The sequence below is a fragment of the Chelonia mydas genome, chromosome 17 (genome assembly GCF_015237465.2).
Source record: "Chelonia mydas isolate rCheMyd1 chromosome 17, rCheMyd1.pri.v2, whole genome shotgun sequence".
Classification (NCBI taxonomy): domain Eukaryota; kingdom Metazoa; phylum Chordata; order Testudines; family Cheloniidae; genus Chelonia; species Chelonia mydas.
This window is the reverse complement of record NC_051257.2, coordinates 8,613,162-8,637,768: the sequence shown is the minus strand read 5'-3', so window position 1 is coordinate 8,637,768 and position 24,607 is coordinate 8,613,162. Positions and strand designations below refer to the sequence as shown.

The window sequence follows — 24,607 nt, the reverse complement described above, 5'->3', positions numbered from 1 at the left end:
CCTTTGGCAAGTCACTTAGGGTACTCTGAGGTACGGAGAAGCTATCCGTAAAATGGAGATAGTGCTATTTAGCCACCTTTGTAAAGCTCACTTTGAGACCTAAGGGTGAAAAATATTATGTAAATAACTAGAATAATAATAATAATTATTATTATTATTACAGCTTCAATGTAGTGTGCAAATATTAACCATGTTAATGTGAAGCCTGGCAAATCTATTTTCAGTAGGCGGCATTGATTCAAGGCTTGTGGGCTGAGGGAGCTAGTCTCTCTGGGTCAGGATTGGTAACCATGTTTTCCGAATCCTGGTTATTAATCAGTCCCCCCTTCTCCTCCCAACCCTTCCACCCCCCCACACACTTCTAACCGTCCTTTCACCCTGCCCCAAACACTCGCCCACACACAGGGGCAGAATTTCCCTAGCAGCGCTTGAGTTGATCAGATTCTGTTTCAGTTGTTTGGAACTCAGTGTCATGCGGAGGCTTTTCCCCGAGATTTGGGATAACAAATTCCTTTCTGTGAGCTAATTTTTCACACACCTGTCCAAAGCACACTCTGGAGTAGAATAATGCGTCTTTTGTTCAGGGTCTTTCTGTTGGTTTCCTTCTCCACCTCCATTATTTCATTCTTCTTTTGCATAGTAATGCTTTTTTTGCCCTTCGTTTGAAGTAAATACCGGGAGTCCCTGGCACTTGAGCAAGAGAAATATGCTTTCCGGCTCTGTTTCTGACGCTGTCTTCGAAGGAGGTTTCACTGTCGGGGGCGCACACTGGAAGGAGGCAGAGGCATATTATAATATGGAAAATCAAAGTCTCATCTGAACCCCTGGGGCACCTTAGGGAGCCCACAAAGCCTGCAGTTGACAGGTTGCCTGTGAATTTTCACATTCACTATGGACCTGTCCAGAATGGGATGTGGGAATGTGAAGGATGCTGCTTTCTGGGCAGGTTGGTTGGCTGTGCATCATCTTAGACGGAGAAGGGGATTTCTTTGGGAGAATGGGGACACCTTCTCCCCCCAGCTGTTCGAAGCTGGCCCTGTGTGTACCATCAGGCCCTGGGGAATTTCGCTAATTGACTGATTGGTCCAAGTCTGGATAAGGGTTTGGGTTTGGGCTTGTTTCTAATGGGAAGAGAATATGGTTCCAGAGACTTGCCTCTGACCTGCCAGCAGTTTTCCCCCCAGAAGAGTGAATTCCATTTTGTAACAGCGAGCTCTGGCTAAGAGGAAAGTAGAGACTGGCAGGATATTGAGGCTTCTGCCTGTACCTGGGGGCCCGTTTACACTACCGCAGCAAAACTATGGCACTGTATAGGGGTTTTCCATCTATGGAGTTAATCCACCTCCCTGAGCAGCGGTAGCTAGGTTGACAGAAGCATTCTTTGGTTGACTTAGCTGCATCTATGCAGGGTTTAGGTTGTCACTCAGGAGGGTGAATTTTACGTAGCTATGTCAATCTAAATTTTAACTGTAGACCAGGCCTCAATCCTGGTTAGGGGGGTAGAGGAGACTTAGGCTTTTGACCCTATCACCCCAAATAAATCCTGCCGGTATCTTACTCTTCAGTGTTTGTAACAATTCAGCATCATAATCAGAGCAAACAGGCTTGTGTCAGTGTTGAATAATAACTTGATTTGCTGTGTTTGTGCACATGTTCTGTATTTTGGGAACAGCCTCAGACAATAGCCTGAGGTAGCTGTGCATATATTTACATAGACTTTTTTTTCCCCCCCTAACAGCCCTATTACCGTATTTAAATGCAAGTATGTCTTTTTTAATTGATGTTTTAAAGTAGCTTAGAGTCACTCTCGCCTAGCTGTTCTTTATTCAGTTTTTCCCCTGGTTACGTGTAGCTGGGATGATAGTACTAGAGTTAGTGGGCTTGTAGTTTGCTGATTTATCTGGAACTCTTTCTCTCTCTGTCTCTCTCTCTAGTTTGTTCTGCTCTCTTCTGCTGTCCCAACTGCTTCTTTAAAGTCGCAGTTGTTTTTCTGTGGTCTCTTCAGTGTGGCACAGAAGCTGTGTTCCCTGACAGTTTGCCCCGTCTTGGGTCATCAAAACTAATATCAGCAGCTGGAATTCTGCAAAGACCAGGAACCCTTCAGAGCCTCTTGCTGTCCTTTGCAGCAAGGGCATCTGGTGTTTTTGTTGATCACCTTTTCCCCTGTCTTTGCTTACTGAAAAATAAATAAATCCAGTGTCTCTGGCAGATTTTTTTAAATGAATTAAATTAGGAACCACAGTGTTGCTAGTGTGCAGCTCATTTTTTTGCAGTTTCACAGCATCAGGGTATGTGGTACCTGAAATTCCTTGATCTGCTGCTGTTTTGCTTTAGAAAGCTGCTTTTTTTTTTTTAAATGCATCCAAGTGAAAAATTTTTTACTGTATCCCAGCAAACCTGTGTTCTTGAACCAAGGACCCCCCTGTAATTTTGATTACTGTCTTGTCTGTAAATCAGCATATTGCTTTCCTCTTGCAAATAAGCAAAGAATAAAATAAATGTATCCTTACTGTTCTGCAAAACTGATCTGAGCCCTAACAGTTTGAAAGCAAGAAGATATAAACCACATCCTACAAGCTGCCTCTGTGAATTTATTCACTCCAGTATCTTGCCTTTAAAACTTGCAGTGGCTCAGAAGACCTATGCACAGGATAAAAAGGCATCATCAGAGCATGCAGCCATTGAAATTCATTGCAGAGGATTTAGGGCAGGATTTTCAAAAGAAGGCCACAGGTGCTTCAATTTTGCATGCCCAAGTAGGCACACCATAAAGGAACCTGATTTTCAGAGGCTTAGCTCTGTCAGTAAATCAGGCTCTCTCAAGGTTCCTCAAGTCAGACCCCCGAATCACCCACCCCTTTTGAAAATAGGACCATAATTGACCATAGTTGCCCCCAAAAGTGCTACAGTATTTTGCCCCTCCCCCCCCCCTTTTTTTGTTTGTTTGATTGGTTTGGTTACACCTGCTTTTCATTGGATTTTTCCCTTTACCCTTCTCCTTCTTTCCGTGGCTAGGTTTTCCGGCAGCAGCCTATGGACCAGTAGCAGCAGCAGCGGTGGCGGCAGCAAGAGGATCAGGTAGGGGGGCCGGTGGAAGAGGCTGCTACATGGCATACCCTCAGAATGCAGGGGAAGGTAAAAGCTCTGTTGGCATTCTATGTGGCTGCAGCTGTCCATCATTACTCTGATTTTCCTCACACTTATCCTGGGGACCTGAAAAAAAAAAACACACACACACACTACAAGCAGAGGCCATGAGGCCTGGAGCACCTTACATGAGGTTTACATAAGAACTGGCAAACCCAGGGTAGTGGGGGTTTTTTGGTATCGTTCATTTATTTATTTTTAAATTAAAGATCCTAAAGGACCAAAAAAAAAAAGTTTTCATTTCTCATGTGAAGTTTGCACTGGGTCAACAATGCAGCATTTGCTCTCTGCCGTTAATGCTCCAATGGCTGCGAGATCAAACCACACCACCCAGATTTGTGCCTTGAATGATTGCCCCCAGTAAGATATCATGGCAAGGTGTCCTACGGATTTATTTTTAAAAATACCTTTCTTGGTCCCACCTCCCAACAAAATAGTATTCTTTCCCCTGGAACTAGCTGGTTACCAGGATGGTAATTTACTAGCACAGAGCTTCCTGTTAACCTGGAGACAAAAGCATCACATCTGCTACAGTAGATTAGAAGAGATCCTAAAATGTTCATATATGCACTCAAGATCTGCTTTCCTTTGAACTCTAATTGGGGTGGTACAGCTGTAAATGCTGCCTGAAGTACAGGCAATCAATAAACGTTACCTGGAGCCAAATCAAAGTGGCCCGGCTGAAAGCACATGTATTGTTGGTTTCCAAAGTATCGTTTTTCATTTTCCTGCCATTTAAAGCTTAGTTTTTGTTTCTCAGAGTGCTGCTCTTGTTACCTACTGCAAACTGCGGCCTAAGCTTCACGAGAAATGTTAAAGCTTTTCTCTCTGTCCTTCCAAACGCTTTTTTTTCCCCCCTTAAGGGAAATAAATAAATAGTTACCAATTACAGTTATTACCCTAGAATTTCAATGTAGGGAAACATGTGAATTAGCGCTTTGCTTAAGTAATTAAATGTTCAGTACAGTCATGAGTGGGCTGTTAACTTACCAGCACACCCTGTTCTGTGTCTGCATACTATCCTGTGTCTTGATTGTACAGTGGTGACTGAACACATTTTATAAACCCTGAGCAAGAACAAAGGGTATAGTGATGCCTTCTCAGTAGATTTACCTGCTCTCACAGGTACATTCAACATTTATGTATCATCCTGTGAATTCATCTTACCATTTGTTCTTGCTAATGATGAAGGGACATCTAGGGAGGCAGGGAGTTTTGAGAAAACGTTCTTGCTACCTGGCATTCAACTCCCCAACCGCTTCAGTGCGGTTTTGCTCAACATTGTACACATAAGACACGCAGCAAAGAATGTTTCCAGCTTACTCACGATTTGATCCTAGAGTAGAGGTTTTCAGTGACCTGTGTGGAACTTCTACGCTGGTTAGCTAGGCTCTTAAAAAAAATAAATAAATAAATAAAAGGAAAAGGAAAAAGAAAAAAAAAAAAAAAGGCTATTGAGGACTAATACCCAAATATGCATTGAGTGAGACCCTAATTCTGTGGAGTCCAAAGTAAGATGTCAGGAGAACTCCGTTCCATGCAAACTGGCACTGCTTGCGGGGCTACAAAGGATCATCTGTACCAGTTTTATTTTGTGGCATGTGGAGAAAGCCTAAGGGGTGACTTGCCAGACAGCTGTGGGAATATTTTTCCTTCTCTTTCTTTCTCCCTCCTCCCTTTCTTTAAAGGGAAGAAAAATTGATTTCACCTATTAATTGAGGAAAATGGACTTAATTGTCACTGTCTCTTCCTCGTCTTTTGCCCTTCAGGTTTTGTTTTAAGTACTAACAGACCTGGTGAGTTGCCCCTTAGCAAGGCGCAGAGGGTTTGGCTAGATTAACGTTGCTTCCATTATTACTATTTTTTTAATCAGAGTGCTTTTGGTTCGCCATTACAATTGAACTGAGCATCAATCAATTCTGTGCCTGAAATCATTTTTTTTTTAGTGTGGGGTTTTTTTTAGTGTGGGGTTTTTTTTAATTTTATTATTTTTATTTGAACGTGCAATACGAAACTAAATCTAACCCTAAATTAGCACCACCCTTCCTGGCAAGTTTAAAGAGCAGTATGGAGTTTGGAAATGCCTTTCAAGTCTCAAAATTGTATGCATGCCCCAAAACAAAAAAACAAAACTCACCAATCTCACCCGTAATCTCAAGGAGGAAGAAAGAGATTGTCAAACTTCTTAAACTAGAGGCTGTTTACATTTGTAGTGAAATGTGTTCTGTGGAACGATGGTGTTTTATTTGCAGTCATTTCCATCTAAAGAGAGTTGTTGAACAGGGCATCTTGGGCTTGTCACTTTCATACAGCAATGGTAGTGAATTGTATTCAGGAGCAATGGAGTATGATAAATCTCATCTTACAGTGTATGGGCCCGATTCATTACAAGAAAAATGTTTTTGCAAATGTGCACAATCCCCTCATATGCTTTTATGATTAAAAATGCAGAATGCAGCACGACTGGCACTCATTGGCTTCCTTTTGTTGTCAGTCTGAGTAAAGTCAAAGAGAATGAATGGACAACAGAAACACGCCCCCCCCTCCACCCCCGTTCCCCACTATTCCACTGCACATTATTGGGGCAGTTCTATTTGTGCTGCCCTGGCTATATCTTCTCTGTGGATAAATCAGAGCTCCACTTTCCACAGATGCCAATTCCTTTGAAAATTCAGGCCATGATCCTGAAAACACTTAAGCATGTGCTTAACTTTACTCCCATGAGTAGTTTCATTGATTTCAAGGGGGCTTTTTACAGCAGTAAAGCTAAGCACATACATAAATGTTTGCAGGATCAGAGCTTAAGTGCACTCCCAAAACTTTCATGTTCACTTCAATGCATTTTTTATATAGCTACCTTTTTGGACATGAATCTTGGAACATTTCTAGTGCCAGTTTTTTGCGAAGATCTCCGCACCAACAGCTCCCATTCAGACACCTAAACAAAGTGGCAAGATTTACAGAAGTGTTTTGTGCTCAGCAGCTCCCAGCATTCCCAGTAAAAGACTGGCCACTTTATTTAGGGAGTTGAGCTCTTTCAAAAATATGGAACATAAGCAAACTAAGATCTGTTCAGCACCCAAAATGCATGCACACTTCCAGGCAAGACTTTGTCTAATGCATTTCTAAAGCCCCATCACCGTGTTGTCTGGGCATTGATGACCTCTGTGTAACCTAAGATGGTGTTCTTACATGTACTGTGTAAAATTTGCATGTTTGCTTAATAATCATCAAAGGAATATGCCTAGATTATTTCAGCCTGGGGTGCAGTTAACTTGCATGTCAGCTGTGTTAATGTCATGAACCTATTTTGGTCAGTAATCATTTTTGTGATTCTGCACATTGTGGGCTTCTGTTTCCTTTTCTCCCTTTTTCTTTCTTTTTTTAAATTTTTTTGTCATATTTCTACTTATGGGAATACAACCACCAATTACTATTATTAGATGGAATAAGGTCTGATACCAATTGCAACAGTAACTCCTGTGATCAGTAGAAAGGGACATTTCCCTGTGTTTGTATTCAGTGTCATTCATAAATTCACACTTGCTAAACTCTTCTCCCAGACTGGGAGGTTTATGCTTTGATGCGTCCCTTTATAAATCACGCACCCAACCAACAGCCCCATGTAGAAGCAATGGGTGAAATTTTTCTAAACTGACTTAGATTTAGCCACACGGTTCCCATTCACTTCCGTGGGACCTGTGTGGCTAAATTCTCTAGTTGGCTTTGATAACCTCATCCCTCCTTGTATTTTTTTTTAATGAATTGGGACCTGGGCCATGTAAAATTAGCAAGATTGAAAGTCTGAATGCTGCAAACTCCTCCTAGACAATTTCACTATCAGTGTCACATTTCTTTTAATTTCACCTGGCATATTTTGAGCGCAATCATTTTTGTCTTGTAAGTATTGTTTAAAAAAAAGGGAAAACAGAGGGAAGAAAACATTTTTATCTTACACTTGGGAGGGGGGATTAATTTGGAAGAAAAAAACCCCCAAAAACGGAAAACAAAATAAAATTTGGCAGAAAGTTGTTGGGTTTTTTCCCCCCCACCAGATAGTCTTAGTGTGCTCCCCAGCTTGTTACTGTTAACTATTCCTCCCTGATGAGTGGAGAATAAAATAATAATACAACGGGCCTGATTTTTCACTGCTTGACACTTGGTGCAGTCATTCAAAGTGGGGGCAAAAACATGAGCAAATCAGAAGGGCAACATTTTACACCCACTCTGCCCAGTATAAACGATGACAAGAGGTATAAGGCAGAGAAGGCTCAGGACTCTCTTGTGGTTTGAAGCTAAGGACATATGCCTCTTTCCCCCTCTCCCCCCAACCCTTAACATCTTGCCAGTCTCCAACTGCAAATGCTGCCTTTGATCCCTGAGCCCCCAACAACCCCTTACTGTACTTTATACTTGCCAGCTATAACAAATCTAGTAACGTGAGCTACTGACCTTGATGGTGAGTGTGAGCAGTTATGTTTTTGTTGTTTTCTCTCTTGCTTGGTTGGGGCTGCTGTGAGAGAGGGTGTCTCTGAGGCATTCTTTCCGGCCTCTCTTACACTCGGACGTGCACACCTCCTCTCAAACACTCTTCTGAGCGCGCTCAGCGGGAAGGTTTGTCCACACCTATTAATCCTCTCTCAGTGTCCAGCTTCTTGTTAGTAGCAGCTGGTTGCATGTTTTTTGCTTGTTCAGATGAAACGGTTCAAGAAACAACTCATATCAACTCTTGAGAAATGTCTCTTTTTTTTTTTTGTACACTTTCTTTTTATGTTTTTATTAATTTCCCTTACTTAAAAAAAAACAAAACACCTGTCGTACCGTAAAACATTTCACACCTCCCCTTGCCTGTTCTTAGAGTGTATGTATCTGTGGGACTGAACTAAATGCATGCACTGTAGTCGTCGTACTGGTAGCAGTAGATGTAGTTGTAGAACATGCATTGTTGAGTTGATATAGATATCATCAGCTTGAAATAGCGTGTCCGTCAAAAGCATAGCATTGGTTTGATTGGAAGAGTAGGGCTGTCAAGAAACCAGTGTACTCCTAAAGGCTTGGATCCATAGTACTGTATTTGTTAAACCCCATTATCTGAATTTATAAACTGAACGTGGCTGTAGCTAACCTACATCCTTTCCCACCACAAGAACTCACACGTACTCTTATGTTGATAGTAAATTTACCTTATTTTTCAAATTAAAAATCCTGGGAATTAGATCTTTGAATATGAATATGTTCTGTTGTTTTAGTTTGTATTAGAAAATTAAGGTTTTGTTTTAAATCATTTGTAATCATGATTTCCTCATTAATCCCTCAACTGTCTGCATTAGCCCATAGAATCATTCTTTGCAGGTCTTAAATTGTTTGTGCAAAATGCAAACCACCCCATAAGATAGCTAAATAATATAATGTATGTAAAACAGCTTCCTACCCGACTCTCCTGAGACACAAGGGAATTGTTTTTAGGTCATAAACCTCAAATCTTGTTATGCAACAGACTCTGTGCTAGTCATGGTTTGTATTCATTGCCATGTCGCTGGGCTTAAGGGAACATTTTTAAATTAAGATTTAACATTTCATAAATACCAGCATTAGGAGTAAAAGACAAGTTCATCATCTTTGCCATTGAGCCAACAAATGTCTTTGCTTTTTGCACCCAGTTTTATGCACTTAACTTTTTAAATTGTTTTCAAAATGAATCAGCAGTGAATAGATTTAACAGCTAGTAATTCAAGTCCTGAATTACACTTTTTTTTCATTTTAGTTTGTTGTTTGTCAGAAAATATCCTGCTGGGAGTAGAAAAGTTCCCCTACGGTGCTCATACTCCCCCCATCTCCCTCCAATAGAATTAGGAGCTCTTCCTGTGGCCTAAATGTTAGTTTTGAGCACATTCATAGCCTACAGAGTGTGTTCAATGTAGTCTTCAGGACACTTATCTCAGCAAATGTTATTGAAAGAAACAAAGTATCTGGAATGTGCTTTCCAGATGCAATTAAGAATTTGCATTTGCTCCTTACCTCTGATAGAGCAAAATAAATTAGCCAAAGAACTTCTTGGATGTAGTTGACACAATCACAATCCTATAGACATCTGTACTATCTGCTGGATGCATGGTGCACAAGATTTCCCTTTTTGCTAGTGAAGAGTTGCAACGCTTATACATCAAAGGGAGAGACGGGAATAATTTACCCCTTAGATTTCAATCTGTTGCAGAGATGTGGGGACCCACTGTTTAATGTGCAAGACATGATGAAATGAGGAATGTATCTAAAAGTTAGCTGAGCGGCAAATTGCAGAGGGTGTAGAAATCCATGTCTTACACTTAAATAAGGTGCACTAAAAATATTTAGTCTTGTCATTAAGCACTGATTGTGTTAGCAAATTATAGTAATAAAATAGTGGGACAACAGTCGGTCTGTGTGTGTGGAATGAGGGAAATCTAGATCAACACGCTGAAATGTCATAAGGACCAACAGCTGAACAATCTAATGATGAACCAACTTGGAATTTATACTGCCGATTTAGGATATTTTCCTTTGGAGTGACAGCTCAAATGGAACTGCACTCCTTTTTTTATTTTACTATATAAAAATACATAAAATTTAATCCAAGCCATGTAATCTGAAAAACCAGAACCTAACAAGCAGACCACCTGGGAAAAGGAAGCAGGCTGAAATTTCTCACTCCACTGGAACATCCAGTAATTACTTGACAGAGGCTGGCAACTGGAACACTCTGCAGAGTTGATGCATCTAAAAATTAGCAGCTGCTCAAGATTTTTATCCTTTGCTCATCTTTATAATATTAAGGCTGCGTCTGAAAATGTTGGTCTGAGAAGAAGGCATGAAATGGAAGAACCCCAACCATTTTGTACCTACATAATGGTGTGTCCTTGCTGTAGGACTCCTTCATTCCCAGTCGGTTAAATGAGCTCTTCTATCTTGTGGATTAAACAGTTGAATGCAAACAAAAGGAAAATGTCTCCTGTTATAGGAATAGAAGTAAAAGAAACCAAACTCTGTGCTGAATAAGCACATGTCTGAAGGGGAAATACTCCATTTTCTTCTAGGCATGTGCAACACGGCTGTAGAGATGAGGTCATGCATTTCCTTGAGAGGTGTTTTTTCAGCCTTGTTAGTGACACCTCTCTTCTCCTCGCTATTTTATGTGCTCTGCAATTACTTCCCTGAAGGACGCGGGGTTGTTTTGTTTCGTTTTTTAAAAAGGGAATTAAAGCAGAATCATTTCTATTACAGGTCTAAAGTCATACGTTGATCCAAGATAATTTCAAAGCCATTATAGAAAACATATGCCTGGAAGTGCCTTCCAGGGCTCAAACCCCACAAAATACCTGTTTATATTATTTTATTGTTGGAAACGTTTTATTTATCCTTGAGGAACTGAACCTCTTACGGAGCCATATAAAAATTTCAGCACATTTAAAATAATCTGCTGCTGTGCCAGGCACTGACCTTGGTTATAGTCATTTTACAGGGCTCCTGCTTGAAGTCTATTGTGGTTAAAATACATCAGCTTTAATCAATAACTTTGTAATAGAAAACCCTGTGCACTTGATAAATCATCTCCAGGGCAATTAGTGACCAGCTCTGAAGTACAGACTTAAGTACAGCATGAGTTAATCTTTAATGAATATAGTAGCTAACTTTTAATGGTTTTTTCAGTCAGTGGAATTATTTTCAATGGGAAAACAGTTGTCCACAGAGATCATTCCGGGTACCAGGGTGCCTCTCTTGACACACACCAAGTGGTGGCTCCACATAAGCTTGAACGGTATTGTGATCCAAACAGGCTAATCATGCATTCAGGAGAATGTTTCCGTTTCAGAGCACTGAAAGTTTTACGCTTGACAAGTAGATTTGACTCTATTCTAGCAAAGTGCTGGAACAGCCAGTTAATGTCATTCAGATTTTTTTTTAGGGACAAAGCTCCTAGTTGTTGGAATGCAGCTTTATTTTACATGATGTAACAAGCCCTTACGTGAGTTATCAGCAAGGTTTGAAACCAATCAGGCCCCAGTTCAGGAAAGAGTTTAAGTATGTGCCTAAATTTAAGCATGTGAATAGTCCAGTTGATTTCAATGGAACTAGTTACATGTTTAAAGTTAAGCACCTGCTTAAGAATCTTGCTGAATCACAACCCAACAAGGCAGTACAAATTGAGCGTGATACCTTCTATGCAGAGTAGCTGCTAAAGGTGTAAACCACACACATTTTACAAGCTTTTACACTAGTATTTTCAAATAATTTGACCCCGAAACGCAGGAGAAAGTTAAATACAGTGAGTACAGAGACAATCTTTTTCTCTCCCTCCCCCCCCCCTTTCTATTTGAGATACAGGCAAGTAAAAAGGATACAGAGGTCTTTTCACTACAGCAAACTTTTGTATCCATCTGCCTTGGCATTAACTTGAAGGGATAATAAAAGCCAGGGAAAGTAGAATTGAACGTTAGTTATACGGACCTTCACTATTGGGTGGAAAAAAAGTCAGACAGCAAGTTCATTTGAGTGTTGTTTGGTAATTGCAGCAAAGGATCAGAACCAAGGGCTGTATTCCTCTGAATCAATGTGTGACTATGTGCAAGTCACTTCAGGGTTCTGTGCCTCAGTTTTCCTCTCTGTACAATGGGGGGAATATTACCTATCAGGGTGGGGGGAGATACAATTAGCATAGCCACAGCACTTTGTGGGAAAGTACCACATGAGCGCAAAGGATTATTGTTATACCCTGACTTCACTCAGATGGCTTCCATTTTTCTTTCAAAATCTCTTTAGGTCTCCATTGACTCTTCCCTAAGGGCTGTGTCTCAAGTGTCATGGCAAACAATGATTGCCTTAAAGGTGGCCTAATGATGGCTCCTATGTGGTCACTGCTAATGTTTTGCCCTTATGCTACAGAGATTCCCAGTGCCTTCAATGGGTGCTGGATAAGGTCTGTAGGTAGGAGATTCATTTCCTCTAATGTCAATGGCAGCATTCACGTGGAACAGTTTGGAAACTTCTGAGCATTATAAGGCTAGAAAAACTCCTCCTGGTGTCCTAGAATAACATCAGTGTGCTCTTTCTTGTTTTGGCATCATTGTTCAGAGTACATAACACCCCCCTCTACCATCCCCCCATCTATGTCCTCTCGCTATCTTTTTTGCTCATAGAAAACTGCAGCTACGACCTGTGGTACCAAGGACAAAATACTATGTGGGCGACTTGCCTGGAAAACATGCAGCATCTAAGGGCAAAATCTGATTCCTACTCAATTTAGTGCAGAGCTGTTTGATCGCATGGTGCTGGTGTCTCTTTACTTCCAGTTGCAGAATAGCATTAAAGGGGGAAGCCTAGAATACTTTCCTAATACCGTGTTACTTTTCCAACTAAACAAATGCAGACATGAATAGAATGGGAGGCTTTCCAAGAGCTGATTTCTCTGTTAAAATGCAGACCGCGCTATGAAGGAGTTTCAGAACCTCTGGCTTAATTGGATGGACTGGTCTCTTTTAGCTTCACTCTTGGAATGACTTTTTCTTTTGCTTATCTGTCAGTGCAGTTGCCTCACCCATAATTGCTTAATATCATATACATGTTTGGCTAGTTAATTCTAATCAGTTTAATACCTGTGCCTTGTGTAAACTCCTGGTAGAAGATGATCTTCCATAGAACGAGGGTGGGTTTTTTTCCTTTCCCTTTTCTGTACAGTCCTGCATGTTTCCATACAGTGATCCATAGGCAGGTGTGTGTATGAAGGAGATGCTTTAGGAGCAGAATGTGAATTACTACTGTGAATTAAAATATTAAGTAAAATGAAGTCCCAGTTTTGTTTTAATTTGGCTCTTCCACTGCCTGTTATTGTACAAAAGGCTTCAATTTAAAATTAACAGAAATGATAGCCGGTTAATGTGTTACAGTGGGAGGCCGAAGTTTCTGTTGCCATGGCAATGGAGTTCGGCTCATTTGTTTTGTAGATGAGTAATTACTACGCAATTAGAGTAGGCTAAAAATAAAGGGGCCCTTTGTTCCCAGTTACTCATTAATATTAATAAAAGGTCTGTCCAGGCTGTGATAAACAATTAATGCAAATGTGGTTGCCCATGGTATAAGTAGCAACAGATTTCTTATCCTCCAATAAGAGGTGATCATGCCAGAGAGGTTTGCTCTTCCCTCACTTTAAATAGCAAAATTATTAGTAAATAATTTCATGTGAGAGCAAGATTACAGGTAAAAAACTTTCCCTGTTTGCCTCTTGGTAGGATGTCAGTAAAGGGGTAAGCCATGGACAGGCATGTGCAAGTCTGTTAGGACTTTCTCCTCAAAATCTGAGATGGGTCAGATCCTGCAATGTGCTGAGCACACTCAACATCCATTGAAATCGATGGGAACTCAGGGTTCTCAGCACTTCACAGGATTCAACCTCAGGTCCTGGTTCTGCAAACGTTTGCTTGTGTCACTTGACATCCACAGGTAGTGGGGCAAACCACAGCCACTTTCCGAAAGCATTTTTCAGGATCGGAGTCTAAGTCCGCCACTTTAAAAGAGCATAGAGGCTGGAGGAGCATTGAGAGTTGATTTGGGAGGGCCAAGAAAGGAATCTGGTATGAGATTTGCAAGTGTCTCAAGGGAAGTTACTTTCAAAGGGAGTTGGGTTCCTAACTCCCTTAGGCACATCAGAAAACGCCAGCTCTGAAGCCAAAGAGTTGAAATTAGAAAAGAGCCATTTACCTTATCTCATGATAAACACTTCATTGCAGTACTATGTTAGAAGGAGAGGAAAACTTCATCATGTATTACAGCCATGTCAATATTAGGTGTTGTGTCCCCAAACCCCCCTTGGGCTAGGTGCTGTACAAACACCAAGACGATCTCTGCCCCCAAAGAGTTTACAACCTAAATAAACTAAAATCTGAGTCAATTTCTTTTGAAATGTAAAGGCATTACAGTTACCCAAAGCAGGAGGAGGGAAGTGGGTGGGAAAGGGAGGAGAGTGGGGAAGGTGCAGTAGAAGTGAAAGAAAACAGTCCTGAGCATTTAGCGTAAAGTATCTAAAGTGTTACAATACGTTAGATTTTAAATTAACTTTAAATTCCAGTACCATTAGATTGATACCTGTTTGTAAAATGTCTGAAAAGTCAGAATTTATTCACATATAGTATTTCTATAAATTATTATTGTTTGGCTGCCTTGGCTTAACTGATAAGACATGCGAGTGTGTGCTGTGGACCTATTTTGGTGCAGTCTGTGGACAGTAATGAAATGATTTGGTGATGATGATGCAAGCTACGTGCCAGATTGAACTCCCCACGTGCACATGTGCTCAGAACCTTTGGCAAGGGAAGCCTTGTGTTGGAGATGTGGCTTTCTAGTCTGGTTTGGAGGCTTTGAATCAGCTGTCAAACTGACGGTGCATGGGCCCCATCCCTTTTGTTACTTGTGCTGCTCCTTGGAAGCGCCAGAGGAAAGACAAAAAGCATTCTGGGCTGCTGTTTCCTGGAGTCCCTCTCTGCTCAGATGTGGCATCACTTCAGAAGAGGGGAAAGGACGGTGTGGCAACTTTGGGTGGGTGGAGGGTGTTTCCACAAATTAAACGTGCATCATACAGTCTGATCAACCAACTGCCACATGCTAAATAGTGGTGGTTGTAGCTAGAATAGGCTCTTTTGAGCAGCTTCCAGCACTGGCCGCCATGGTGCTAGCAGTAGTTTACAGGACACTGGCATTTTTATCACTTGGTAACCCTCCTCAGCTCAGAGCAGATATAGATGAGACTGGGCCAGCAGCCACCTGAGCCCTGTCACTCCTACCAGTGGGAGATTCTCCCTCCCCCCCAAAAAAGAAGCGTAAACAAGGCCTAAGTACTCTCAATCCTTGTGTTTATTTTGTTGGCACTCACCCAAGCTGCAGCTCTGTCCTCCATCCTGTCCCTTTGAAGTGTCACAGCAGCACAGCGAGCATTCTGGGCTGTCTCCCTTTCCCTTATCATGCAAAATGTCTGCCTAGCCAGGTTTGCATCCTCAGCCCCTTGTAAGCCTGCAGAACCACTCACCAGTACGTGCATCCAAGCCACAGACATCTCTGGCCTCATCACTCGACGGTAGCCTAACCAAGTGACGTCATCCAGCCTGGAGATTAGATGAGGTCTCGGACTAGGGTGCAAGATGTTCCAACGGGGAAAATGGCATAAAAATGGCATCTGCATCCCTCCCAAACTGTTTAACTAATGGAGGAGAATGTAGCACAGCCTTTGTAAGGTTGACATTTGTTTGTTGTTAAGGATCTAATTAGAAACATGAGAGGGAGCTGAATGGCTGCTTGCTCGGCTAATTAGCGACATGCACGAAGACCACTTTGAACTTCAAGGACACAAAGCTATTAGCGCTTACATCAAAAATGGATTAAACTTCTGTGCTTTTATAATGATTAAAGATGAGCCGCTTGAGTGGAAATCCTTTTGTAAAGGCTGCGACAAGAGCTGGCTCCGTGATTGCAGTTTCTACAAGTGAAGCTTTGCATGGCCTCTGTGTAGTACTCTGGCCCCATGCGAGAGTGACACCATTAACTTGCAATATGGAAAATGTGATTAGGCAATAAATATTGATCGCTTGCAAAAAATTACAGTTAAGCTGAGAAACGTATTTATTTCTCGTGGCACGTAATTACGGGACTCAGAAGAGACAGGCTTGAATAGATTGTATTTTGTGTCTTCTTGCAAATCAGTGCACGTCAAGTATTTTTAATACTCCAACATCATTCTAACAGGCCCATATCCAAGCTAGGGCTTGAAACAGGCTAACAACAGCGGTGTTCGTCGGTAGTTGCTGCGAGTACAGTTACAGAGAGACTTTTATACCACCTATTCTTGTTGCAACCATGGATTTACCCCCCTCTTACAGCCATTTTACTGTGACGTCACTGACGGGTTGCGTGCCCTGACTCTCTAATAACACCGCATAGTCTCAGCTATGCAGTGCGTCTGCACTTCAGTTGGCTTGGCTTGCGCCCAGTTTAGGGAACGGGCAAAGTTCCATCTCTTCTACACCAAAAGAAATGTGTTGGAAAAGAGTCGGGGGCCTTCATGTTGTAACTGAGTCCCTGTCTGTAGTTGTAATTGTCATGTAGATAGGTCCCGGTTAGTTTATATGTGGTTTTTGAACATGGTTTGGATCATTATTAGGTGTGGATTGGAGCAGTGTTAATGCTTATAACTGTGCCTGTAGTGTGGATAGGGTTTAGGAGCATACCATTCCTCTGACACTTTGTTCAGACCTCGCTCAAGCTGCTATGTCTAGTAACCCCTACACCACATGCTACCATTTTGCTGTTATCCCTGCAAGATGCTGATGTGAAAGTTACTGCCAAAGGGACTGCAGGGAGAGGACAACCCCTAACCTGTGATTGCAGATAGAAAATAACATACAAATGGTACCTTGTTACTGCAGATATCAGCTCCTTTAATGTCTTCTGGATGCATAGCTGCTTATTTTACTGACAAACGCAAGGTTTTAGTGTAAGGCCAGTACAGCTGCAGAGGAGAGACAGCTAGGTCCCACTCTATCTCAGACCCGACCAGCACAGCTCTGATGGTAGAACCCAAGTTGGTGGTGACATATGAGGCAGACAGAACAAAGCTTGATTTTCGAAGGACAGGACTGAACTTGCTGACAGAAAAATGTCACTGGCTTTCAGTTATGAACTAGGGGACCTGACTGGTGTGGGGGATCCTGCAGAAGGGTGTTTGCTTTTTAAGCATACTGAGAAGAGGCTGAATAGATTTGCTGCAACTTGTAAATCTCCACCCTAGAGTTGTTGAACGGAATCTATTATATTTGTCAGACTGTTTGCTCTTCCGTCTTATGCATCTTCTGACTGGTTATCTGTGAGCTTCTGGGTATAATGTTGTGACCCTCCAGCATACCTGTATGTAGAATCATAGATTGTCAGGGTTGGAAGGGACCTCAGGAGGTCATCTAGTCCAACCCCCTGATCAAAGCAGGACCAATCCCCAATATTTGCCTCAGATCCCAAATGGCCCCCTCAAGGATTGAAATCGCAACCCTGGGTTTAGCAGGCCAATGCTCATACCACTGAGTTATCCCTCCCCCCCAAAAAAACACATGCTAGTTTAGTGATCACATATATTCTTTCATTATACTATAGAATACAAGAGGTTTAGCAGGCCAATGCTCATACCACTGAGTTATCCCTCCCCCCCAAAAAACACATGCTAGTTTAGTGATCACATATATTCTTTCATTATACTATAGAATACAAGAGGTGGAAGGGACCTCAGGAGGTCATCTAGTCCAACCCGCTGCTCAAAGCAGGACCAATCCCCAATTTTTGCCCCAGATCCCTAAATAGCCCCCTCAAGGATTGAACTTACAACCTTGGGTTTAGCAGGCCAATGCTCAAACCACTGAGCTATCCCTCAGTAGCAATCTTGTTATCCTCAGGAGATTCTCTGGTTTGATTGTTGATCTTAATTTGAAATTTCATAGAGTTTAAGCCCAGAAGTGACTATTAGATCATCTAGTCTAACCTCTTATGTATCACAGACTATTAATTTTTACCCAGATACCCATATATTAAGCCCAGAGACTTTAGTTTGATCAAAACATTTCAGTCCTCAGGAAACATGCCCCAGGAAGGGACCAAAGTGTCTGGCAGCAGTTGGTCATTGACAGAAAGCGATATTCCGTGTGTGAAATACACACTGAAGGATTAGAGCTTCTGGGGCCTGATCATAAAAGAGCATACTGTACCTAGCAGCAGAGCTATATAAGGCTGTTGATAAGTAGCAAATGGATTTAGAAGAGGCTGGACTTGGTAGCAATGTGATGTTTGCTACTGCAGCAAGTAAGAGAAGCAGTATATTCTAATGGATCTGAATACAGGACTAAGAGCCAGGAGTGTCTGCAGACTGTTTCAGGTTCTGCCACAGACTTGCCCATGTGGCCTTGGCTAGTCACTTAGAGGTATGTAGCACCTCTGAAAACCAGGCTCTCTCTCCCATGAGCATAAATGGGAGTTCAGTGCACAGCACCTCTGTAAATCAGATTATTAGCCTCTCTTTACTCACCTGTAAAATGGGGATAATAATACACCAAAGTCGTGGGGACTAATTAGTTAATGTTTGTACAGGGCTCTGAAGATGCAGAATGATAATAGGATAATCCAATATTGTAGCTGCATTTTTAAACGGTCTGGATAATGTTATGATCAGCAATAACCTCTGCAGTCATGCATGCTGAGTGATAATCAAATCTCATGCTTCAGAACATTATTTGATTTCCAGAGGGGTCAGGAAGGAGATCTCTGCCCCACCCCTAGCTTAACCAGTATTGCCTAATCAGCCAGGTGTATGACATTTTCCTTTCACCTTCCTCTGAAGCGTTTGCATATTGGCCACTGACAGAGACAGCATACCAGATGCGAATGACTGATCTACTCTGCTTCAGCAAATTCTGTTTCCATATATTGCCATACCTGATGTGTTAGGGGAAGGCAAAAAGATCTCTGAATGCAAATGGCTGCTTGTGGTCATCTCATGTCCTGACGCGTGAGATCTGCTTACCTTTTATTTTAGCATCTGTAACTACAAACAATCTGTAACATTAACCAGCTCCTTTTAAAATCCAGCTACAGCACTTGATTCTCAAACACTCCTAGCTCTTTACACCTTGAAAGCACTGTGTAAATAGTAATGAATGGAAGCTACCCTTCGTGAAAGAGGAGTCGTCTCTCTCCTCCCACCTCTATAGCACTATAATGCTTGGAGCTATTGGGGATATTAACCTACATATGTATATGTGAGTGTCTAGGCGCGCACACACGCTGTCTGAAGTGACTGATGGTTTTGGGTGCCTAGCTTGAGAGACCTTAAAGGAGCATGATTTTCAGAGGGCAAGTGCTCAGCACTTTCTGAAAATCAGGCTCTTTCATGGTCTGTCTAGTTGGGCAATTAAAAAAGGAGGCACCCAAAATCATTAGTCACATTTCAAAATGTAGGCTGTGTATGTATATCCCTCTATCCGAGCTGTCTGTACAAGCACCTAAGAAAACCAGAGCGGGAGCTCAGTGAAAACCTCCGGTGAAAATGCTCATGGAAACCCCCAATTCAAATGCCCCCAAAACTTTGGGAAAGTTTCCCTCCAGAACCCAGTTTTGTAGGTTGGGCCCTGGCCTCAAAACATAAACACATTCAACATGTTATGCTAAAAAACTGACAGTCAACCAACATCATCTTCAAATGGTTGCCACTTGTCTCCAGGAATGTGATGTTTGAGCGTTGTTCCGTGAGTTTTCCCCTCCATTTTGTTTGTGCCCCTCTCCGCATGTCTCAGAGCTCCTTATTGAATGCCATCTCCCTGATGTGTATGACCCTGCGCTGCTCCGCTATCCACTTTTATCTGTATCGGTAGCGTTAAATGTTGTTATATCATTTATTCCTTTGAGGGGAAGATGTTTTTGCAACATGTTATATGAATTTTTCACTTGTCTTAATGACAGTTGTATTGAAAACTTCCTGCTGCTTTCAAGCACGTGCAGTTATGATCATAAACACTGATGATGGAAATGTCTGCCAAATCGTGCGTGGCTGTTTATGATAGGAGAGGGGAGAGAGTCGTCCCGAAATTAGCGCGCTAGATCAACAAGTTGTCAGGGAGCATGGACATGCAGAAAGCAACCTCCAGGGTTAATAGGATAAAGCAAAAGTGGAGAGGAGCTAGGAAGAAGGAAAGTTGATTGGAAATGACAGGCGTTGGGTGAGAGTGAACCACTGGAAAAATGCTTGGCATGAAATCAGAAGGAAATTTCAGCCAAGGAGGAACTATTTTATAGAGAGGTGCAGGGAGGAAGTGGAGGAAGGAAGTAATTTCGCTCTGTTTAATTCTTATCCCAGCTGCCCACACCTTTTCATTCTCAGCATGAAAGCCATTTGCTGCTTTTCCACATACTCTTGCTTTGCTTTACTCTGCTCCTGGAGCCAGCCTTTAATTAGCCAACACAGCAGACCAAGGGCATGTCTCTACTACAGTCAGGAGGCATTTCTGCAGCGTTTGTAGATGTACCCAAGCAAGTTTTCATCTAGCTTGATCTAATATGATCTACTATGTACCCAGGGTTCTGGGCAGGCAGGGCTAGCCCCTGCAGCTCCATGGCACTCAAGCTGGCTTTGATCCAGCTATCACATCTCCAGACTGCAGTGTAGGCATACCCTGATACCGAGGGGCCTCTTTTGCTCGGCAGCTGACAAGACAGTAGATGTTAAATTTAATGTAATTTCTTTCTTTTCCTGTTGTTCCCCCCTGCTACATTCTCTTCTCCTCAGTTACTGTAACCACAAGCTCAGGCCTGCTTTTGTTTTTAGTTTGAAACCAGTTGTAATTGTGGAAGAGCAGCAGGTTTGCAGGTGTTCGGAACATTTTCTTCTCGTGGCAGCTTCTGCCTTGTAATGCAAAGAGGAAACAATCATTTCCTCTTGTTAATTTTTTTTTATTACTATTATTTTTAAAAAGTCTCAAATCTGCTGTGCTTGAAGGAAGGAACTTGTAGCCTGATTTGTAAAATTTATACAGGAGGTGTTTACACAGGAATATTTCGTTATTTCGTTATTTCTTTAAATTTAAGTCACTCTCTGCTCCTTGTGTGGTACTCTAGATGACAGTTATAAGCTTTCTGAAGAGCACATCTATTAAAATGAGACTGGCGCTGATTGTTTATGGGACAGATTCTGCTCTCAGCTATATCAGTGTCAACTCCACTGACATGAACAGTTACGCTGGATTTACATTGGTGTAACCGAGAGTATAGTCTTGCTCTGATTGTGTGTCATGAGATGAAAAAGAAGTGTGTAGATATTAGTGCATTGTTCGGGATAGATGGATGCATGCTTTGGGGAGTATGTGTTCATACACACATACAAATGCGCACACACAGTATACAGATTCATATACACATATATTTCTAATGGGAGGGAGTGGAAGTTTACATGGATAAATTATAGCTAAGGTAGCTCCAGTTGGCTCACTTCTGCGTTCAACTATTCCTCTCGATATGAAATGTATTTCTTACTGTAATAACTGGGACGCTATATTTCATTCTAATGTATTGTGGAAGAGGAAGTCCAGTAATTCATCTGGTGGCTTCTCTAAAACTAGAAGTTTTCTTGCCACTGCATACACTGACTAGAATAAGTAGCCTTGATTTCCTCTAATCAAATTTTGCACAATTCTTCAAATTTCAGCTTTTACTTTTCAATTTCTCATATTTGTAACTGTAAAAAAAAAAAAAAAAAAAAAAAAAGCAAAAGCACAGTATTTAACATTGAAAAGACTAATATAAGAAAGAATCCAGTATCCACAATGATAGAGTCACTGTATCTCCAGGGATCCCCGATTATGGTTTCTATTCTTCGCCCGGTGACCAACGGGCCCCGTTATCGTACGCGGACTATGGTTCCATGGGGCCTCGAGTGGCTCAGATGCTTCGTAGTGAGCACGCTGCTTCAGCGAGTAACTCCCCCCTCCACCACCTTCCCAGCCCGGATCAGTTTAAGAGCCCAGGTTTGTATAGCATTTCATTCATTTGGGGGAAACAAAAGATTCTATACATCACCTATTTAGTGGTGCACAAAAGCAGGCCTGCATGTCAGTTCATGGTTGGCTATGGAACTTCACTTGAGCCCTTTACTTGATTCCACAGTTTTTGATTGACTTTGCTTTAACCCTTAAGGTCAGGGTCAGGAATACCTGCTCTTTGAGGACCTGATCCAAAATCCATTGGAGTCCATGGTAGCCTGATACTACAGAGTGCTGGTATACAGATTCTCATTCTACGTTGGTGAGGTGTATATATATAGTCTTTTCAGTGACTTCAGTGGGCTTTAGATCAGGCCCTTAGTTAATTTATCCTTGAGAGTTGAAATGTAAGGGTTTAACTCAGTTTGGGTGCCTTTTATTGCTTCTCATAAATTTTTAACTCTAGTTTTTAATTAAGTGAGTTTCTCAACTGCGTGAGGAAAATGTATTTTTACTTAACGTTAAATGTAAATAATATGTCCAGAGAAATAGCTATATCTATATCATGCTTGTTTTATACCTGTGTAAATATCTCACCTTGTTTGTTTCCTTTGAAATACTATGCACTTTAATGGTGCTTAAGAGTGTATTTTGTCATCAGGTGTAATTTATTTCCACAGTACTCAAAAGCCTTAAATGGATTGATCTTAATTCCTGTATCATGCACATTTTCCATGTAGGACAATAATCTTATGGCTAAATCTTTTAGTTCTTCTTCATGTGATGGTGCCTACCTGGGTACGAATACACACCATGCACCTGACTCTGGAATTTTTTAACAAGCAGTGTCCGCTGGTCCATACGTGTGCCATAGCACTCCTCATGCTCTGAACCGAGGATGAATCAAGGGTGGTGTGGACCAATGCCTCTCTGGTGCGACTTTCTAAATGGCTCTCTGGCTGTATTATCCTTTGTTACCAGCTAGCTCACGTTCATCCCCGTTAGGGGGTGAGGGCACATTCCACCACAGGGCAAGCTGCTTCAGCTGCATCTCTGAGAGACGTCCCCTACTAGAGACGTGTAGGGCAGCTACTTGGAGCTCTCTGCATACCTTCATGGGGCGTTACGCTCTGGTCCAGGCATCCACCGCAGATCCAGCTTTGGGGACAGCAGTATTACAGTCAGTTTTCACTTCTATGTCCTCGCACCCACCTCCTGTTTGATTACTGCTTGCTAATATCCCATGTGGGGGATACACATAGGGACCATCTCTTGAAGAAGACATGGAGGTTACTTACCTGTAATTGAAGGTTCTTTGAGATGGGTGATCCCTATATGTATTCCACTACTTGCCCTCTGTCCCCTTTGCTGTGGATTGTTTGGACTGCAGTAAGAATGGAAAACGAGAGAGGTCTTGGTCTGCCTCACGGCACGTGAGTGGGCTAATGGACTATGCTTTTAAAAAGAATTCCCCACTCAGGCGCGTGGTGTACATGTGTACCCACATGTGAAATTCAGATAGGGACCACACATCACAAAAAACCTCCACTTACAGGTAAGTAACCCCAATATTTCCGCCTCCCACTTCTTTGTATGTATTGAATTTGGATGAGCTGAGTTGAGTCACGTGGCATTTATTTGCCCAACTTGGTCATGCTTTAACTAATGCCCTTTCCGTTCCCTCCCAGAGAGGCATTCTGAATCCCCCTTAGAGTAATGCACCATATGCTAAGGCAAATGTCATAATGAGTCATGACTTAGAAATTTCTCAACACTTTATCGAAAAAGAGTTTATCTTTCAGTGGTGACCTTTCTTGTCCAACACTGGATTAATTTGCGAGCAGGCTCTGTGTTAACATGGCAGTTCATAGGACAAAGCACCAGATAAGCTAGCCTCAGCTTTCTCCCTGTCATTGCTCCCAGCAGAATATTTTGTAGCATTATGAGTCTCCACCTTCTTAGCATGTCTTGAACTGCTAGGATTATTATGTGAGCTCCCGCTATTGGCTCCTTCGTATAAATTAGGTGTTGGGAGAACCACACTTTGAAAAGTATGTTACATGCACATTAAGAGTTGGTTAAAAAAGCTTCTTTAAAGGGGAACAAGGATGATGTAATGGTAAAATCCTATTCGTAAGAAAAACTGTCCTGAAGTTATTGGAGTTTTTAAAATTCTCCTACATTATTATTTCAGTAAAAAGACTAGTTTCTATGGATATTCATGCAGGAATGTGGAAATCATTGAGGATACATCAGGAGGGAATGTAATGATGATGAACTTGTATTTCTGTAGCACCAAATGCATCCTAGGGAGCTTTGGAGATTTAGCTCCATGAATTGTACAATAAACTGTGCAGTTGTACAGTGCACAGGGATGAATCGCAGGAGTGTGGCCACCTCTGGTGAAAAGTGGCCACTGTTTAACAGTGCCTGGCAAGACTCCCCAATAACTGAGTACAGGAAGTGAAGCATACTATATTCCAGCAGTTCTCAACCAGGGGTCCAGGGTCCACTGGGGGGCCACGAGCAGGTTTCAGGAGGTCCCCAAGGAGGGTTGGTGTTAGACTCCCTGGGGCCCAGAGCAGAAAGCTGAAGACCCACCACACGGTGCTGAAGCCCAAGACCCCAAGCCTTGCCACCCGGGGCTGAAGCTGATCAACTTAGATTTGCAAGTCCCCAGTGGCATGGGGCCCTGGGAAGTTGCCCTGCTTGCTTAATACAAGGGCCCTCTTAACGCTGGCCCTCGCTTTTATATGCAGAAAAACGGTTGTTGTGGATCACGTGAGGCCTGGAGTTTTTACAGCATGTGGGGCGGCTCAGAAAGAAAAAGGTTAATAACCTCTGCTGATTTAAACTGAAATGAGCATGTCCACACAGGGGTGTGAACCAGTTTGTCCACATCAGCTTAAAATCACACCTGTAGCTAAACCAGGGCA

The 24,607-nt window shown here is 42.1% G+C and overlaps 1 protein-coding gene and 1 long non-coding RNA gene across 12 annotated transcripts in view; both read left to right on the top strand.

Moving 5' to 3' along the window:
* Positions 1–24,607, top strand: part of MSI2 (musashi RNA binding protein 2) — a 389,199-nt gene that overhangs the window by 345,846 nt on the left and 18,746 nt on the right. For 5 of the 11 annotated variants that reach the window (XM_043531404.1, XM_043531403.1, XM_043531406.1 and 2 more), the window contains 2 exons: positions 3,016–3,135; positions 21,540–21,716. The exons of 1 other annotated variant lie outside the window; for it this stretch is intronic. In XM_043531404.1, the coding sequence (XP_043387339.1) occupies positions 3,016–3,135; positions 21,540–21,716 (297 nt within the window). The remainder of the gene's footprint in view (positions 1–3,015; positions 3,136–21,539; positions 21,717–24,607) is intronic. 5 more of the 11 variants (XM_043531405.1, XM_037880473.2, XM_037880478.2 and 2 more) reach the window with 3 other exon arrangements.
* LOC122463219 lies at positions 7,768–19,234 on the top strand. Its single transcript, XR_006286383.1, has 2 exons — positions 7,768–17,209; positions 17,318–19,234. It is a non-coding gene; the product is annotated as an uncharacterized LOC122463219 (long non-coding RNA).